The following is a 21,474-nucleotide window of genomic DNA, read 5'->3' on the forward strand; positions in this document are numbered from 1 at the left end:
GTGCATTCCTTCTTTTTATTTTTCAGACTGGAAAAGTTTATATGTGCAAGCACACGTAGATACACACACAGACACGAGAACCGGTGTTTAACAATCTTGTTGTTAAAAAAACAAGACAGGAGCACTTTAATAGAGCACTCACTGCTCACACGGGTGTCTTCTGCCAATTGTCAGCTATATTTAGTTCTTAACAAAGCACTTATAAGTGTTGGTTTTGGACTTTCTTTTTTTCAGGGATAATTTTCAAAACAAGCAGTGCTAGAGAGTATTCTTAGTCAGATCTGTGCTTTGCCATCTGTTTCATCCTTATGGGTCCTTAAAAACTTGATGATATGGGTTACCTGTCACTCCCTCTCCCCCACTGTGGTTTTTGGGTACCGAGAAAGGATTAAATCACTTTAGCATCAGAAACTGGTTTTTAATAAGTTGGGTTTTTTTTCCTAAGTCCCATCAGTTAACTTGCTTTAGAACTGTGAATCAGTGCAGCTGGAGCCCTTGGGGAAACTTTTTGGCTGGCTAAGAGGTTAGAAGCATAGGCTAGGAACACTAGCATCATTACTTACACGTTATGTGAGTTGTGACCAGTTAGCCTTTCTATGACTCAGTTTTCCCAGCTGAAAAATGGGGTTTAGCTTATTATTCATGTCTCAGGTTTGTTGGGATAATTAAATGAAATTTTGTGGAAGGAGTGCTTAGCACATGGCTGGAAATAGTAACCTTTTAATAAATGTCCTTATAATTATTACAAGTGAGTGGCATATCAGCAACAGGAGACATACAACGTCAGGATGAAACTGCAAAAGCCGTTCAAAGACTTTATTTCTATGTTTGGTATTACGTGCTTCTGTCTCTGTCAGGTCAGAAGCTTGTACTTTTGGTGTGGAAAGGACTGAAGCATCTCAGCGCATTTTATTTCTTCCAAGTAAATCACAGTCTTTCTGGAATGTGTTTTGCTCTCTCCTCTAACTTCTCCCAGCATGCCACTCTCTAACCTCTAACCCCCCACCTTTCCAGTCAACATCTGTGGCTTCTGTTTTCACATCATGACTGCAGTTGAGAAACTCCATTCCATAAAATCCCTCCCGGTTCTTGATGAAAGCCACTGCTCATAATTCATGTCTTCTGCACACAGTAAAGATCTCAGTGCTGTAACCTTAATTCTGTAATTATCACCTGTTTTTTTTTAGTTTTTTTTTTTTTTTAATGTTTTACTGATCCCTTTGTTCGAATGTTTATACCCTAGACTTGGGAAATCACCCTGTGACAATGTTTGCTCTTTACTTAATGGAAGAGGCACAGAGATTTCCCCCATACAGCCCTTTCCTGTCCCATGGGCACACCTGATACATGCTTTTTCTTCAGATAGTGTGTCTATGCAGCCACAGGAAAATTTATGTGAAACTTCTGTGGCAGTAGCAAAGATAGCAACTCTGAAGAGATCTCTGTGAAATATATGATTAGGATATACCACAGGAATTAATAATTCCCAGGCCACTGTCTTAAATTGTAACCACACTGTTTTTGTAAAGAAGTTGCTCAATTTGTATACAGAACACGCAGGGCTGCCTTCTAATCAGGTACTAGTTTCATTTAAAAACCCCTATCTTAGAAAGTACTCATATTATTCTACTTAATATGCATATGCTATAGTCCTCTGAGTGATAAGTTGTGAAATATTTTGCTAATTTGATAATTTTCTCCAACTCCTAAAAGTCTAAGTGAATAAAGTAAAAGAATACCATCCTCAAAAAACGGTTTTTAATTTTTTTTCCTCCAGGATCAATAATAATTTTTTTTAAAAAATTTATAATTATACATATTTATCATTCATAAATAATAATAAAAATAATCTCACTGAACGCTATGCCAATTTTCTTCTTAGGGATTTTCCAATTCAACAGACGCTTCAAAAACATACTGCTAGTTTGCTAGTTAGTAGGTCAGCATGCACACTAAAAGTGTATTAAGGTGGACTGCTCTATTTATTGATTTGCCACGAGTCTGCTAAAGGCTCCAGACAATTGTCTGCGGAAGGGGCGGGAGGGCCATACATGATCGAGGTCATGCGCATCTAGCCAATTTGTAAGACGATCCTGCTACTCCAAGCCATCAGCAATCCTTGCGAAGGGGCACCCTCATGCATTCCTGTCAAGTCATCTTGTGAAAGGCTGCCTGCTTCCAGCTTGGCTTGGATGTTCAACCTTAATAAAACTCACTGAGGTCTGGGAGAAAATAGCAGATCTGCAGCAGATAGGGTAGAGGAAAGGGCTGAATATGTACACGCAACTGACTCAGGCAGGCTCCACGCCGAACGGTTACACAGAGAGGAAACAATAAATCTCAGCTACTATGCAATAAATATCTCAAGGTTTTAACTAAGGGAAACTATCATTACAGTGAAATTAAAAAAAAATAATAACATTTTAGAACAAAGCTTAACAAATGGCTAGTTTTCTCTGATTCTTCTTCAAAAGCTTTCTTTGGACGGGGGAAAAAGTCAGAGGCAAGCAGTTTTACCTGAAATAAAGAAGTAGCTTAAAGGTCAGAAGAAAAGGAGCAAGTTTTGCGAGAGGCACGGAGAGAGAGCGCGCTGGCAGTACAATGACAGTTTTCCTCTCCTTAGCTTTCCTCGCTGCCGTTCTGACTCACGTAGGCTGCAGCAACCAGCGCCGAAGTCCAGAGAACGGTGGGAGAAGATATAGCCGGATTCAGTATGGGCAATGTGCCTACACTTTCATTCTTCCAGAACATGACGGGAACTGTCGTGAGAGCAGGACAGACCAGTACAACCCAAACGCTCTGCAGAGAGATGCCCCACACGTGGAACCGGATTTCTCTTCCCAGAAACTTCAACATCTGGAGCATGTGCTGGAAAACTACACTCAGTGGCTGCAAAAAGTAAGTGGTTGCTTTCGGTTTCTCATTGCACGGAGCCCTTTTTTCCTGTTCTTGCACTGGAGCAAACTTAAGGGATCCTTCGGGGAGCATTTTGTGTGTTTACCTTTTGCTCCAGGGGGGCAGTGTTTGCATATGCAAGAGGGCTTTCTCCCGGGGACTCCGCGGGGGAGCCAAGGTTTTTAGGTTTGTGGGAGCTTAGGAAAGTAGGATGGCACCCCATTTGTGTGCCTAGCAAAGGCATGTTTTGTGACATCTCTCTTTTTTTTTTTTTTTTTCCTCTTACTTAAAATTTAGCTTGAGCTTTCCTATGGTCAAAATCCCAACTTAAAAAAAAAAGTACGTTTTGAGCAAGTTGCCAAAAAACAAAATAATAAGGATATTACTAATTTAGGATCAAATAGATTTTACAACAGGAATTGTTATGCAGCCAGGATGGGAAATTATCACTAAATACTAATTTTTTCAACCACTAGTAAAGTTAACATGAAATGAGATTACATATAAAGTGTGCTATTTGGTTGAAGTAATTGTACAAGTTTGTAAAGGGAACTAAGTTTTAGCAAGTAGTAGAATAGCAGGGGACTGATTTTTCTTTATTTCTGTCATATTTTCTTCTGCCTTTGAGGAGAAAAGATCAGGAGGATACTTTTGAATGTGATTGCATCAGGGAGAGGCTGTTTGCTCACCAGGAAAGGAGAAATAGAGCCTGTGGTGGCTATTCTAAAAGGCGTGCACCTGTAGACTTGGGCTGGACACAGCTTGTAGGCTAGGCTATATCTTGTCTATATCCCTGAGTTGCCTTCAGGGAATGGTAGTTCAGACAGTACCATGTGGGAATGTAGGTATCCAGATGAAAGTTAATATTGAATATGCACATAATCCCAATTTATAGAAATGAAATGGAATATTTTATTCAGTATTTCACTATAATGCTACTTACAATTGTTTTATTGAAACTATGCCTGTTAAAATATAAAACAGTTCTTGCAGTTCATCCTCTCTTCGCTCTGTTTAAATGTGTAACAGGTAAGCAGCAGATAACAAGTGCTACTATAAGGGGGGGCAGTGGGGAGGGGCAAATATCCCTATTTGTGAAAAGCTTCCCCTCCACCTCCCAGGGATCTTTGCAAAAACCCTACTTAGTGCATATATATAGGCATGCAACCGGTCCGGTCTTCTTTAAGTTAGTCAATTAACAGAGCAAACCTTTTAAGAAGATAAAAGATAGAGAAAGGATAAATTCTCTTTTATGTTCCTGTGTGGTCACACTCACTCACATCACCTCTTGCTGAATCATGCCGAGTAATAGTTATTCTACTTTTGTCCACTAGGGACTGAACTAAGATCACTGTTATTTTATTTGACAAGTTCACTGAAATTGTAGTTTTAGAGTTTCCAAACCCAGAATTGTAGTTAATCTTTCTATTATGGACTATAAGGCGGGGGTTGGGGAGTGTGTGGGTGGGGGAGGATTAAATAGAAGAATAGAAAGCAGACAGAATTCTGTACTCTTTTGATAGTTGTAACTTAAATTTTTCAACAGCCATTATAATAGGATATCTGTTTTGTGTGTTTTTTTAAAAAAAACATATTTTCATAATAAACAAAGGAATTTGATTGAATTGCTTATTTCTATTCTCAGTATACTTTCCACATAGTTGTTAATGATAATTCAATCATTTTAAATTAGCCTGGATTCTTTGAGGGGGGTAGGGAAGGAAGTTTAGTCCCTGGTTGTTTTGAATGGGATATTCTACCAAAAATATAATATTTTGCTTGCTTAAAATATACAATTAAATGATAAGTTAAACCTATTTATGCATATTTTTGTTGCTATGCAATTATTCATCAGTGACAGGGTAAACATACGATTCTACTGGGCTTGAATCATGCACATGTTTCAGATGTTAACTTATTGTGTGAAATAAATTAGATTTTTGTTTGTATTGTTTTTGGTCAGTGATTATTGTATAGTTTTCAGATTGTAGCCAAGCATAACTATCATCCTAAATGTTGCTAGTGTGCATCAAGCTGAATATATGCTGAAAACATCCCTGTCTGTATGAGTCAGAGCAGCTTGACTATTGTCTGTTTAAATTTGCATATCTTTTGTCATTGTTAATGTAATTGGTCTGAGGATCAAGAAACCAAATAATTGCATTCAGCCAAGAACTTGCTAAAGGCTCTCATAAGTTTCCCTTAATTAGAGGTTTTCATCACATCAAGTTCCAAATTTCATGTAATGTATTTATTTTGATAATTCAAATGGAAATCATTTTACTGTAACCATTTGGTATGCTTAGTACTAGAATTTGTACTGCTATTTTGATTCCAAGTTAGGATAAGAAGCAATACACTGCAGAAACTAGGACTATCTGTATTTAAGTGTAATTAATTCATCCATTTATTCAACAAAACAATTAATCAAAGCAAGGTGATTATTATGCAGCTCATGGAATCACTCTCAGGAAAGTGTTTGATGTAGAATGGATGTTATCAGTGCTAGATGCAGCTAGATGATAATTTATGTTAATCTACCGGTAGGTGTACCTTCCTTGAAGTTCAATAGAATGGATTCTTTTAAATGTTCTTCACAAGACACTGGCTGTCACTAAAAGTCACCCCTGATACACCCTCAAATATCATTCCTCAACCTTTTTGGTCTTGCAACTAAACAAGATGAGGAGCAATGTATGCAAGTGCTGGAACTGTAAACTGTTAATGGCACTGGTTCTTGATGTGATGAATTGAATCACAGAGATCAACTTTCCTTGGTAACTTGTTAATTAACATCAACATGAAGTAGGTTAATAACATTATATTTACTTGTCAGATGGGGAAGAACAATAAATAATATGCTCAAATATCAACAGGTTAGCCCTGGTCTGGTAGTTCAGTTGGTTAAAGCATAATTCTGATACACCAAAGTTGTGGGTTTGATCTCCATACAAGAAACAGGCAATGAATGCATAAATAAATGGAACAGCAAATTGATTTCTCTCTCTCTTGGTTCCTCTTTCTCTATAACCAGTAAATTTAAACAATTTTTAAATCACCGTTTGATTGGGTGAAACACTTGCGTTATATGACTCTCCTCTTTCATATAGCTCTTTTCAGAATTATTAGTAAACCACACTCAATACCCGAGAGTGATCAGATATCAGGATAGCAACAATAAATACAAATGTCCTTTGTTTCTTTGCCACTTTTTTGTGTGATTCCTTTTAACCTTTATATAGCAGAGAAATGTCTAATGTTTTAATGTTTTCTCCACATCTTGTACTTTTTGAACTATTATTATCTTTCTCCCATATCCAAAAGTTCACAAACATGTACATTTATAACATTAAGATAAAAAATACATGTATGTTCTAGAATTTGGAGGAATGCTTAGAAAGTATGCTTTGCTTTTGCCAAAGGATATCTTTCTTTTGGTTGAAAGTATAAATACATTAAGTCAGAAACCTGACTTAGAGGATAAGGTTCTATTTACTATAAATACTTCACACTGCCTAAAATTGATGAATTGATTATTATTTCTGGAAAATGTAGTTATGAATTGCCGTTCAGAATATTTTAGTAAAAGCTTTTACTGGAAAGCTTGGCTAATTTTTTTTACAGCATTTTTTGACTTAATAACAACCTCTACTTGTGTACTGTATTCTTTGCTTGAGAAAATTAGGGTTTAGCATGCTATTACCCGAAACATATTAATGATGATGATGATTTTTAAAAACCATATGTTACATATATTAACCCATACTAGTATCCACTAAAATGTGACCTCTGTGAGGCCAATGACCTTGTGTTTGTCCATTGCCATATCCCCAATTCTAAAGCAGTATGTTGTCCATAGTCAATAGACAATAAATATTTGTTGAATGAACAAATGAATGCATTGCGTATGCATTGAAGTGTACACTTTACTATGTACTATTACCATTTTGTTTTGGATATAAACTTATCTCCCTAAATAGATTGTGAGGTGTCAATTAGGAAAGGACTACATCCTACAATTATTTTTGTCCTAATAGTAATTAAAACAATAATTGGGTCTAAAGTAGGTAGTTACTAATTATTCAAATTGTGTTTATCCGATCACCTAGGCCAGTGGTTGGCAAACTCATTTGTCAACAGAGTCAAATATCAACAGTACAACAATTGAAATTTCTTTTGAGAGTCAATTTTTTTAAAATTTAAACTTCTTCTAAAGCCACTTCTTCAAAATAAACTTGCCAGGCAGTGGTATTTTATGAAAGAGCCACACTCAAGGGGCCAAAGAGCTTCATGTGACTCAAGAGCCGCAGTTTGCTGACCACTGACCTAGGCTCTCAACAACTTCAACAGTCACTCTATTTTGTCAACTTAATTATTCTTTAAGGATCAGCTTTGTTGCCAGTTTCTTCTGGAAAGCTACCACACTTCACTGAGATCTCCAATGTTATTGTATTATAATAACATCTGTTATTATAGTACAATAGAGGCCCGATGCATGAAATTCATGCATGGGGGGGAGGGGTTGTCCCTCAGCCCATCCTGTACCCTCTCCAATCTGGGACCTCTCAAAAGATGTCCAACTGTCTGTTTAGGCCAGATCCCAGGCAGTAGGACATCCCTCTCACAATCCAGGACTGCTGGCTCCCAATTGCTCACCTGTCTGCCTGCCTGATTGCCCCTAACCTCTTCTGCCTACCAGCCTGATCACCCCCTAACCACTCCCCTGCCAGCCTGATCAATGCCTAACTTGCTCCCCTACTGACCCTATTGCTCCCAACTGCTCTCCCCTGCAGGCCTGGTTGCCCCTAACTGCCCTCCCCTGCAGGCCAGGTCATTCCCAACTGTCCTCCCCTACTGGCCTGATTCCCCCAACTGCCCTCCATTGCAGGCCTGGTCCCTTCCAACTGTCCTCCTCTGCTGGCCTGATTGTCCACAATTGCCCTCCCTGCTGGCCATCTTGTGGTGGTCATCTTGTGTCCACATGGGGGCAGCCATCTTTGACCACATGGGGGCAGCCATCTTGTGTATTGGAGTGATGGTCAATTTGCATATTACCTCTTTATTATATAGGATTGCAGATATCATTTATCACTGCACTTCCATGCATGCGGTTGTTGTCATTTTTAGTATTTTAAGTCCTTTTTTTCCTACTTGGACAGTAGTATAGTGAATGTCTATTTATCCATTTTTATATCTCCTGAGATGGTTGTTTTTTAACTGGCTAAATAATATCTCTGTTTTCATTATAATCTAAAAATAAAAATATATATATCAAGTGCTCAAGTGTGTGGTGCTGGATATAAAATAATGCAAGTTAAGGGGCCTCGTAACAGCTTTCAGATGCTAAAGTTGCTTTAATCTTTGGTGCTTAGTTACTTGAGTTTCAGCTACATTTTCATTTGGAAGGAAAATAATTTTTTTCTTCCAGACCAGTAGGCAACCATTTACTGCATACAACAATGGAATATATTTACACACAATATGTATACATGTGAATCTAAGTCACTCGAACTTCTCATCTGTGCTTTGTTTTGGTGGCTGCTGACTGTTCAATACTTAGCCAGAGAGGATGCTCTATATTTTATTTGCACATGTGGGGAGACTTCCTGAATGTGTGAAATGAGCAGATAGTAAGATAAGTATGTTTTTAAAAATTTATTACTAAACTGAAAGGAAATATACATCTATGATTTATGAATAGAGGTAGGAAAAATGACAGTTGTAAGAAAGGTTAATAAGAATAATTGTCTTTTAAATCCAGTTGTATAAATGTTCCTAACTAGCTTTACTTAAAAACTAACCCCTGCTTCTCATGCTAAATAGGAGACTGTTGGTTAATACCCCTATATTCATTTCTCAACCAATAGTTAGGTCTTATTATTTGCTTGTAATTTATTAGAATCAAAAGATCCAAGAAGATGTAAAAACCTTTCTGGGCCCTAGAAGTTGGGCAGTTGGACCTATAAAGGCCTTTTGAATTTCTCTGTGGGAAGGAGCAAGCTTCTCCCCATCTGTCTCCATAGGTAGATCTCCAGTTTTAGGACCATGGCAAACGGATCCTTTACTAAGGGTGACTGTAGCCCTTCCTTAGCCCTGACTATGCCATTTGAAACTGAACCTTGTTTTACTAGCACTTATCTCATATGTAATTATGGGTTCAGTGTAATTTAAAATGAATAAGAATGTGTCATTCTTTCCTTAAAATCTCCCTACAGATTTTCATTATGTAAAAGTAAAATCCAAGTTTCTTGCCATGAGGCCCTATAGGATCTCTTCCCACACTTCTTTCTGGACTCATCATCTACCACCTTTTTCTCATTCCAGAAACTCCGGAGACAATAGCTTTCTTGTTATTTCTCCAACAGACTAGCTCATTCCTGTGTCAGGGACTGTACATGCTATTCACTTAGCTCAGAAAATTGTTCCCCTGATCTTGCCATAGATGGCTCTTTCTCTTCATTTCAGGTCTTTGCTCAGAAGTATTTTCTAAGCACCATTACCTACCACCTTCTCCCATTCTGTTAAGTGACTTTCTGTCATATTACACTGTATTATTTCTTTGTAGCATTTATCACTGTTTGGCCTTTTGTGGCTGAGTATTTGTCACATTATTTATTACTAGGGGCCCAGTGCATGAATTTGTGCACCTTAAAAGGAACTGTGTGCTGCGAGGCTGTGGTGGGCACAGAGCTGGGTCTCAGCCCATCCTCTGCACCCCTGCCCAGCCCCTCCTGTTGTGCCACCCCCACCACACCCCAGGCCCCTGTGTACCAGCAGTCCCACTCGTGTCTCCTCTGCTCCCAGGCCCTGACAATGCTGGCTCCGCTTGCATCTGCTGACAATGCAGAGCGTTCGGGTGGTGTGAGCAGTCTTCGGGAGCAGTGGGAGATGGAGAAGCCCTCAGGGGTGATCTGGTTAGCAGCTGCCGCTTGTACCCACTGATGGTGCCGAGCAATTGGGACTGGTGCTGGGTGCTGGCAGTGGGTGTGAGCGGTGGCTCTGACACCGACTGTGGGTGCGAGCAGCAGCTCCAATGCCAGCAGCAGGTGTGATCAGGGCCATGGTTGGCAGTGGGTACAATCAGTGGCTGCCAGCCCCAATTGCCCCTCAGGAGCAGGGGTAGGAGGAGAAGCCCTGAGGAGCAATCAGGGCCAGCAGCCGCTGTTAGCATCTGCTGCTAGCAGGTGCTAGCAGGGCCAGCTTTGGCAGCAGGTGCAAGTGCCAAGTAGGACCATGGTGTGCAAGAGCAAATAATTTTCACTAACCACTAAAGGCTTGCCCCATTACAGCTTGCCCCGCCTTGGTCTGGCACCCCATTCACCTGTTCCACCATTCTGCTGCGGCTGCCACCTGTTCCATGTTCATGCCCCGCGCACACCCCCTGGTGATCAGCGCATGTCACAGTGACCGGTTGTTTGATGGTTCTGCCGTTCGGTCTATGTGCATATTAGCCTTTTATTATATAGGATGTTTTCCTCTACTAAGAATGTAAATGCCATAAGAGTTTCTTATCTGTCTTATTCCCTGTAGTATATCTCACTCCTAGGGGAGTGCATGACACAAAATAGGACATCATTAAATACTCGCAGGATATATTCTCCCATACCCTACAATCTCTGAGGTAGTCTGTGCCTGTCTTATCCACCGGTTTGTATTTGTTATTATTTTTTAATATCAGATCTACTTTTCTAACACAGTGCCTGGAACATAGTTGGAAAAAATACCTTTTTTAATGAATGAATTTCATAGGCAAATTTTGACTATAATTAAATATATCTATGAAAATGAGACCCAAGAATATTTTATACATTTCCTTGCAACAATTGTGTAAATAGAAGAAAATTTAATTTATTTTCTGAGTTTCCATCCTCTCTATCAAGGATTAGCAAACTATGGCTCCTCAGCTAAATTCTGCCAGCCACCCGTGTTTTAAATATCATTTTATTGAAACAGCCACACCCATTTCCTTATATATTGTCTATGGCAATGGTCAGCAAACTCATTTATCAACAGAGCCAAATACCAACAGTACAACGATTGAAATTTCTTTGGAGAGCCAAAATTTTTAAATTTAAACTTCTTCTAACGCCACTTCTTCAAAATAGACTCACACAGGCCATGGTATTTTGTGGAAGAACCACACTCAAGGGGCCAAAGAGCCGCATGTGGCTCTCGAGCTGCAGTTTGCCGACCATGGGTCTATGGCTACTTTCTTCATACAAAGACAGAGTTGAAGATTTGCAACAGAAGCCATATGGCCCACAGAACCTAAAATGTGATATCTAGCCTTTGGAAGAAAATGTTTGCTCACTCCTGTTCTATATCACAGAGGTACATGGAATCAATATTAGGACCATTGCAAGGTAAATTGTGAGGTTGGTTTTGTGGGAAAAAAGATTGCCCTCCAGGAGGCCAAGTAATCTTCAGGCCCGTGCCAGTTGGCAGAGAGCCTGACTAAGCTATTTCTTGGCTTGGTAGTGACATGCTGTGAGGTGACATTTTAGAGTGGTACAGGCAGGGAAATTTCATGTCTTTTCTTTCCCCTGTGCATCATCGTGTGAATAAAGAAATATTCTGACAGCAGACACTTGTTAGAAAGGAGAGGCACCTGAGTGCCAGGCTGGAGCAGCAGCCTTTGGATAAACAAGGATGGGTGCCAGGATCTCTGCTTTATGTGCCTGTTTCATCCTGTTGGCTGTGGCATCGGCAGGAATGTTGACAAAATATCGGAGGGCTTCTATTTTCATAGCTATTGGACTTCGGCTCCACCTTTGACATTCAGTCCATTTAAAAAAATTTTCTTCCTCTCTCATTTGTTTAGATATAAACATTGCAAGTATTCCCACTTGTGCAGATGAGGAGCGGGGAGGAGCGACAAGTGGGTTGCTCAGCTACAAAACACAGAGGTTTATCAGCCCTGAGCTATATAATTTGCTAATTAAGGAGGGTTTGTTTTTACTCTGCCATGGTCTTGTCTCTGTGTGGAAAAGTTAGCAGTCTTTTCCCGGGTCTTGTGTTCTTCCTTTCTCTTTTAAATAACCACAAGTTATATTGTGTCATTTGCTTAGATGTACAACCCTAATTACATTCTGAGTCATCCTTGCCTTTTGTTCCAGGACAAGATTATTGTTTGCTGTGACATTAGGAAGCTCCAAACCCACTTTGGTCTTGTCCCCATGGTCTGAGGGAGAGAGTGTCTTAGTGTTTAAATCTCTTTACAAATGTACAGAAGATGTGCCCCCTCCCTCATCAAAGAGCTTTCTAAAGAACAAAGCATTCTGTGGATTATCTTTTCTTTATATTTGGAGGCTCTCTACCTAAGCAATCTTCTCTAATTCACACATGGAAATATTAGAAGTGAGAGGTTTTGAGACTTTTTTGGTCTTAGTTGTCTTTCCAAATGAGCTGCAACCAAAAAGGTAATATTTAACAGAGAAAGTGATATAAATTATATAAAGCCAGATACAACCCTACTGGTAGCTAATAATTTCATCAGTAATATATTTGGGCATCTGTAGATATTTTCTTTTGGTAGTATGTATTGAGGAATGTAGAGTAAAATAAATATTAATTGCTTATATATATACTACATGACTATACAAGTTAATTACTATAAGTATACATTGGCAAGTATTTTCTAAGTTTGTGTGGAACGATTGAAAGAGCATGTTAATTTGCTCAAGCATCAAAGCTGTGTCTAAAGTAAATCCGTAGCTGAAATATTAATGAAATGCAAGTGTAATGTGAATATCCAAAATCATAATAATATTTACCTCCAAATTCACTGGTATCAAATAGGTAAACTTACCATATATTTCTATGGAATGGCTAATGATAACTTTGGATGATAGGATGATAGTGTATTTTAAAGATTAGGACATCTGTAGTTTAGCTCATTGGGTAGACTATCAGTAGTTTCTATTTTGTTAATGAAAATAGGATGAGTTGAATTATAATACTAAACCCTAAAGGTTATTGGAGGGTTTCTATTTTAAGAAAATTCAAAATTATATTTCACTTCTAAACTTTTAAAGATACTTCCAAGATTTTATAAAAAATAAAATCTTCACTATTCAAGTACAGATGACTAAGATCCATTGGGTATTTATTGTAACTAAAGATTTGCTGCAACCACAGAACTTGCTTCCACTTTGTCTCAGTTGCACAGATACTATAAGAGGTAAGAATTATATCCTTATTACTTATATTAACAGTCTTTTCTGTGTTTTCCAAATTTACTCAGTTTTAAATAACAAGAACAGAACTACCATAAGCAGCAGTGTTAATATTTATGCAATAAATAAAGAATGTACTGAATACAATGAGTATTTAATAACTATAAAAATGTTAATAAAACAGCGAAGTTTTAATATACAGGGCCTGGCAATAGTAGGTTTACATTTGTTTGTATGGAAAACGATATTACAATGAATAAATAATATAAGAATAAACTCTGTTTCATGTATTCATGCAAAGTAAACTTACTTTTGCTCCACCTTATATTTGAAAAAAATGAAGTAATGAATTTAAAATATTTCTTACTAGTTGGACCCTATTTTTAAGCAAATTATTAGGTAGAAGCTTAACATGTAATCTAGATGCAAATGGAGGGGGTGGAGGAGGCTTGGAGTGAGCCCTGCAGGACCCTCTTCCTCTGCCCCTCTCCCAGAGGCAACCTCAAGGGACTCTGTGTGTTCAAAGGAATGCCCTTGCTAAATGGCTGCAATAAAACTTCCAGATAGTCATGTATTAGGTAGGTAAAGCTGCCAAACCAATCTGGCAGGCAGAAAGAAACTTAACACTTGATAGTTGGAATATTTGTTGGCAAGCTGATGTAAGAATGTCCAAGTCTGCCATATACAAAGAAGTTTAAGATATTAATGTGTCACTTACAAAAATACTGGTTGTTTAGACTCTTAAATATGAACAGGCCCATCCATATTTAATATGACCCAAACATATTAAGATAATAGACAACTCTTGGATAATTAGTGGCAAATTGTATGACTTACTTATTTACACAATTATCTAATTATGTGATAATTTACATTTCCCTATTTTAAATTTAGGAATATGACTTAAATATATTGATTACCTAAAATTGCAAGCTACAATATTCACTTAGAATTCTTTATTAAGGATAGTGAAAAGACATCTGAATTTTAAATAGGCATTTTGGTATTTTCAGAATTTTGTATTTGAAAATTTTGTTTTCAGAATTGTAAAGATTCTTATTAGATCTACTTAGCTTATCTTTGTTTTTACTACTGGTATTTGACACCAGGAATAGGAATCTCAGAATCTCATTTTCTTGTTCATACATGCTGATTATTCATTATTTTTTAAGGTACTAGTCTGGACTGTGAAGGTTAATTTAATTCAGAATAGATAAGATCATCTTTGAATCCATTTTCCCAAACACATCTAAGCTTCAACATATGACAGTGTGCTAAAAAAGAACAATGTTACTATTTCTCTTTCTTTAGGAGATGAATAATGCATAATATACTGATGGAATGAAAGCTCCAAAATCAGGGCTTATATGAATTTCTTATTCTTTTAGAAATGAAAGTTGTAATTATTTTTCTGGCTTTCCAAGGACCTGCTCTTTTCAAATGCCAGTTTGCCCATCCTGCACTTTGGACACTTTGGAGACTTGAAAACTAGAAATGAGAGGTGGCAAGATGTCCTCAGAACTGGAAAGACTAAAGGACTCAAGGGACTCTATTTCCAAGCTGGCCTCTCCTTTTCATTCCTCTTCTCTCCTCTGGTTTCATTTTCAGATCCTCCTTATACTGTCCATGGAGTGGAAGGACTAGAAAGAGGATGGACAAGAGGGAAAACAAATAACAGCCTCCCTTTATTGGAGGCTGGGGGTGGGCCCAGTGAGGGGCCATGGGATTATAGCAGTGTCAGGAGAGATGGCAGTGAGTTCCACTAGGGGAATTTAGGATACAGGCACAAGTCAAGGAGCTAAGCACCTGCCATTAACAAAGGACAGGCAGCCAATTAGCCAGTTATCTAATTTAATATGCACTGCATGCAAGGTGGTCTGCTAGGTCCTGGGAGATGACGATGAATCTACTACTGATAGCCTCTGCTGTTGAGAAACCTAAACCCACTGAAATAGATAGACAGTGAAAACAAATGTACTGTTTGTGTCCACTGTTTCCTATGTCATGTTTAAAAATAATACCAAATTATGACTAAGTGTGTTGCTAGGGCCAGACTGTCTGGATTTGAATCTTGACAGCACCACTTCCTTGCTGTGTGGCCTTGAGCAAGTTCCTTAACTTCTCAGTGCTCCACCTTTATTACCAGTAAAATTGAGGTAGTAATAGTACTTACATCATCAGGTGTTTGTTAAGAGTAAGCATGATTCCTGTAAATTACTTTGTCTGAGTTCCATCACATAGAAAATGTTAACTAAGTATTATTTATTCCTTGGGGCAGTTCTGGGTTACAGTAATAGTTAAATGAGGACTTTTACCAACTCTCAGGCTCTTTGGAAGACTTTATGTATATTAATTTATTAAATACTTTCAAAAGTCAATATGATGTAGATAATAGTATAATTTTCCACATGGCAAATGAGGAAATCAAGGCAGAGAGAAGGAAAGTAACTTGCCCAGTATTTCCCTGTAACTAAGTGGTAGGGCCAGCATGAGTCTGGCTCAATGACCTACTAGTATGCTCTTAACCAAGCATGGAATTAGCTACTGCAACTTTTACTATGTCCCTTCTTGCCAATCTTCAAACCTTAAATCTACTTAATTCCCCCCCCCCCATAGTAGTCTTTGTATCTAAACCCTTAATTCTTTCATACTAAATGAATCGCCCCCTTTTCAAGTTCTGTTTCAGACAGCCATTTGTCCCCATCCCAACTCTAAAGCTCCATGGTTAAATTGACTGTGACACTTAGGTTATGCTGCTGACTGAAGCACAATAGCCCAATTCTCTCTGCCCTCCCACAGGTCTGGTAACAAATAGAGGAATCCCAAGTCTGCAGTCCCTCCCGCCTATCTTCTTAGAAGTACCTTCTCTTGAAGTTACAGAGCTTAATTGAATCTGACTATTTATCTAAAAACTTCTAAAAACACAAAGAAAAGCTTACAATTGCTTTACATGGGGTGAAGCAGCCTATTCTAAATGTCTTCCGTTCAATATAATGACCTCCCTCTTGGATTTATCTGTGGGCAATCCTTCTTGGAAAAGCAAAAGCAGATCCTGGAACTTAAAATATTATTTGCATGCACTTTCTTTTGTGGGTCATTCACAGAGTTGTAAAAATGAGAAGAAGCTGCCTTGTTTTCTCAGGCAATGACCTCTTATCTTACTTCCTATTTTATATATCATTGTCCCTATTAATTAAAGTATTTCTGGTATTTTGGCTCAAAGGCAAACACTGCTACTTGCAAGCAGTTGTGACAACTCTTCTCTTCCTGATCTCAGAGGCCTGACCACTCAGATGCCTAGGTTTCGAGGGTTGCTACCTTCATAGCTAGGTATCAGTTATACAAGGTGGAAAGCCTTCAGGTTATCCTAACTTCCTTTAGTCCATTCTTCTTCACGGAGTCCTCAGACAAAACAGATGGGGACAAAATGTTTACCATATAGTTTATGTGAGTCTTCATGCTCACATTGTTTTGCAGTTTTTTCAATCATTCAAAAATTGTAAAAGTTTCAGTGAATTCAGATTTGTGAGAATCAAGATATGAAGCTGTTTTGTAACTATATGTATGCTACTTAACCTGTCATGTTTAAGCTGTAAGTTTAAATCCAGATGTTTCTGAAAGCTGTTATTGAGCACGGCTGACTGACTGGTGGTCTCCCAAATGTAAAACGAGTTAGTAGCATCTGTCCAATTCCCAACAGTTTGGAATTCCTGCAATAAAATCCATCCCAGATTCTCCCCTTCTTAACTGATGAGCATAGGATTTGGACTTGAATGAATCAGGTATAGGAACATTATTTAAATATATGAGGTGCTTTGTGTATTACATTATGTATTTGGTTGAAACTTATTGGAAAACAACATAACAGTAAATACAACAAACATAACTAATTTTTTATACTCCTGGACTCAGCAACGTTACTTCTGGGAATCATTCCCAAGGAAATAATCCAAAAGAAGGAAAAAGCAATTTACATATTCATTGTAACTGTCATAGCAGGAACATTGGAAACAATAGATATTATTTGGTATTTACTATGATACCTTGCACACATGATCTCTAATTCTAAAAAAAACCCTCTGAGAAACAATATTATCCACAGCTTTAAACAAGGGAACCACACACAAGCTCCCACAAGTGGTAAATGGCAGAATCGGCAGACACTTCAGCCCATGATTGTCTGATAAAAGGCCATGTCTTCAGTGAGACCACAGCTGTAGCTGTTAAAATCATATTTTCATAGGAGAAATATGTACAAGATGTTGCATGAATACATTTACATACCTAAATAATTATGGCAATAAAAATAATAGCTCATATTTTTGAGCATTTAATATGTACTAAGTCTGAGACAGACACTATTTTTATGTTTTAAATATATTTTTATTGGTTTTTAGAGAGAGAGGAAAGGAGAGGGAGACAACATCCATGACAGAGCAACATCAATTGTCTGCCTCCTGCACACTCCCTACTGGGAATCGAGCCCATAACCCGGACATTATGTGCCTGACCAGGAATCGAACTGGCAACCTTTCAGTGCACTGGACAACACTCAAGCAATTGAGCCACACCGGCCAAGGCTGTGACAGACACTTTAAAGGTGTTACCTGATCTGAACCTCGCAACTCTGTACATAGATACTGTCCTTGTCTTCATTTTAGAAAAGCTTTACCTATAATATACAATATTACAGCCCTGACTTTGTATGAGGTTAATGGGTATTAGAGAGGTGGGTGTGTATTTGTAAACACATGCATAAAACCATGTACAGGAAACACCATTCACAGGGTTCATTTTTAATGGTGGAATTGAAAAATATATTTTGCATTTTATTTTTTATGCCTATTGTATTTATTATACAATATGAGCATGTGCCTCTTTTATAATCAAAGTAATTTTATTAAAGAAAAATAAGTATAATAAATAATAATAAAGGCCAAATAAAAATAAGCAGGAATGAAATAGAGATGATGGGAACTTGACCATGTTACAATTCCCATCACTTTTCCAAATAACTGTTCTTAGGGAAAGGTAAATATAGAGGGGTCTTCAGAAATCGTTACGGAATTTTAGATAAAAGAAATATAAAAAAAATATTTGGACCAGGGTTTTCACTTTGGTAAGTCACATTTTATAACCCAAATAGCTACCTTCCTTTATGACTAGTTCTAAATCCACTTTTATCATGTGGTGGTCATGTATTCATTTCATACCAATTTCTAGTTCTCTACTTTTGTGGATTAGTTGATATTGAAAGCTCTGAAAATGGTGAATTACAGTGTGAAATTGGGTTGGGGTAATCCACAATCCTTAGCTGATTTTTTAAAATTATTCAAAGGAAAAAATACATTTAAAGTTTTTTATTTAAGACTTAACAGAAAGGTAAGTTATAAAACAAAAGATGAATGAATTTAATGAACAGAATTAAATGCTCCAGGATTTGATGTAGCAAAGAGAGCAGGAAGGCAGATGAGAAAGAGATTAAGGAAGTTATGATTATCTGGCACAAAATATATATATGAAATTACTTTACAAAACCGTAATATCTATCCCAGTGCAAGCTACATTGGGCAACCAGAGCTTTTCCAAATGTCAAAACCTAATCATGTCATTTTCCTAGTTCAAATGTATCAATGACCCCAAGATATCCTCAGAATAAAGTTCAAATTCCATATCCTAAGCTGGCCCTGCCTTGTTTCTAGTTTCATCTCTCACAATTTTCTCCATGGTTCATTTTAGACATATCTAAGTCCTGGCAGTTCTATTTAGATATCATGATTTATTCTTCTCCCTTAACTTTGTGAATTCTGTGCTGCATCAAATTCCTTACATCTCTCCTGCCCCATCCTCCATAAAGTATTAAATGAATGAGTGGATGGAGAGATGGATGATTGGAAGGATTCATTAATAAGTAGGTAGATTCTAGGTTCTGCAATTCATTCTGAAGCAATGGGATTGGATAGAAAATGTGACTAACCAAGATGATGAACATTTACTGTCACTTTTTTGTTTTGTTAATCTTTACCTGAGGATATTTTTCTCCACTGCTTTTTAGAGAGAGTGAAAGAGGAAGGAAGAGAGGGAGATAGAAAGAGAGAAAGAAACATCTCTGTGAGAGAGACACATTGACTGGTTGCATCTCTCACACTCCCTGCCAGGAGACTACAAGTAAAGTTGCAACCAAGGTACATGCTCTTGATTTAGAATTGAACCCACAACACTTTAATGCATGGACCAACACTCTAACCATTGAGATTGCTGGCCAAGGCTACTTTACATTTTTAAAGGATGTGAACATAAACAGTAATTATGGTGAGAAATGGTTTTGGACTCTGCAGTTCATTATTAAATGGTGAATGACAAGTACTTGGGGTGGTAGGAAGAACTAGGAATTAAGGCAAATAGATGAAAGGATGGGGAAAGCAGCTAGAGAATTGTGTAATTGTTGAAATTTTGAGAGGAAAATCAGAATAGCACTGAGGTAAATAAAAATAAAAGTCTTAATTAAAGATAACACTGATATTTTAGAACTGGGGACATTACAAGAGTGCTTTACTCAGGTAATAAATACAGTACAAAATGTAATATTATGACTGGAAATGTTTCTGTATTTGTATCATATGGAACTAACTTTATGACTTTAGGAGAATTCTCAGTATTACATAAGATAATATGGACCCCATTGCCATCTTTTGAAATAGAAGTAAAGAGCTCCATTCTGCCTTCCATTCATTTGTGTACTGCACACATTTACAGAATCCAATATTAGATGTGATAGAAAATTGAGTCAGGTTACTTTTTAAGTCTAAGATTTTTATGCCTTACATCAAACTTCCCAACCACTTAAGAATATACATCAGGCAAGATATATATTGCTTGATTCTATTGATATTTGTATTATTTACACACATATATTAAGGAATGATTTGATGTTTTACAGTCTCTGTGATTATTGCAGTCTGTGTGATTATTTCAAAAATAAAGGCATTAACCATTTCAGTGAAGAACTGGTTAAATACCAAGAGGCTTCTCTATTCATAGAGACACTAAGATATCATAATTGATATTTGCTAACCTTTATATTTTTATGTGGGATTTTGTTTGTTTGTTTTAAACAACCTGAGTTCAACCTTGTGTTTTCATTTAGGTAATTCTCCATTTGTAAGAATGTGCATTTTCTAATAATAAACTGTGAAGTGCTCTTTATAATTTATCAAGTAGATCATACCATATGGAATGATGCATTTTGTGATTTTGTATAGCACAGAGAGATTTCCAGGTAATATTAAGAATATGCATGACCTGTAGTCATGCAAGTTTTAGGTAAAATATTTGAGTAGAAATCTGGTTCTGTAAAAACATAGAAATTCCATGTGTGCTGAGTAAGAATAATGGCCTTGTAACATGGAACATGTGGATATTTAAGCAAACACATATTTATGCCTAGAAATAAAATATGCTCACTGGGAAATTCATGTTCTCTTAAAAATACATGCTCATATTACATTCTCATGACTTTATATCATGGAGTCTTATTCACTATAATCACCACAATCCATGGAGAATTGGACACCTCAGACTGGTGATGACTAGTTCTAGTGGTAATAGGGATCGGGAAGTTGTTTATGTTCTTTACAATGGAAAATGAATAGGGCAAAATTAGAAATCTCCATTTAGTCATCCTCTCTTCTTTGAAAAGGACAAACCAGATCTTTGATGCGCTGCCTGCCTTTGTTACATAAGAAGAGTGTTATCCCATGGCATACGATGGTTGTGTATGTGTGTGCATGTATACACATGTCATTTAGCTATCAGCATGTGATAGATGATAGGTGTGAATTGGGCAGGCTACTTTACCTCTATGAGCTTCGAATTTTTGCATCTTTGAAATGAGAATAATAATGCCTTCCTCATAAGATTGTTATAGCGATTATATTAGATGAGATTCAGTAAGCACATCATAACGAAGTCTGGCACAAAAGAATATATTTAGCCAATTACAGCTATTTTTAAAAAAATTTTAAACATTTTCTTTACAATAAAGCTAAGGGACTTTTTTAGGGCTACATAGTAGTCAGATAGTAGTCAGATAAGGATTAAGATTCCTTGTTAAATCCCAGTGAACAAATCTCTAGTGCAGAAGAATTTAAAATGATGTAGATAGATGTCATACCCTCAAGGAGGTGGAACACAAATTCTCATTCCTTAAGTGTGGACTGCACCTGGTTCCTTCTGTTTAAAGGGCACAGTATTTAAAGGGGGAAAGAGAGTAGCTTTACAGGATAGAAACCCAACAAACACTGCCTCAGCCAAGTGATGAAAGTCAGTATCAACAGTGATTAGTCATGTGGATAGTAGATCTGCTTTATTGGTGCTATGAGAATAGCACAAACTGGCACCTTTT

General features: G+C 37.4%; 1 protein-coding gene across 4 annotated transcripts in view; it reads left to right on the forward strand.

Moving 5' to 3' along the window:
* Positions 1 to 1,207: 1,207 nt before the first annotated feature.
* The window catches only part of ANGPT1 (angiopoietin 1), a 229,622-nt gene continuing 209,355 nt past the window's right edge, over positions 1,208 to 21,474 (forward strand). For 2 of the 4 annotated variants that reach the window (XM_084864479.1, XM_084864480.1), the window contains exon 1: positions 1,208 to 2,898. In XM_084864479.1, the coding sequence (XP_084720605.1) occupies positions 2,602 to 2,898 (297 nt within the window). In that variant the 5' untranslated portion in view covers positions 1,208 to 2,601. Of the gene's footprint in view, positions 2,906 to 21,474 lie in introns of all 4 variants that reach the window. The other 2 variants (XM_084864481.1, XM_084864482.1) reach the window with 2 other exon arrangements.

Source organism: Pipistrellus hanaki (genome assembly GCF_964339955.1).
Source record: "Pipistrellus hanaki genome assembly, chromosome: 17".
In the NCBI taxonomy this organism is placed as follows: Eukaryota; Metazoa; Chordata; class Mammalia; order Chiroptera; family Vespertilionidae; genus Pipistrellus; species Pipistrellus hanaki.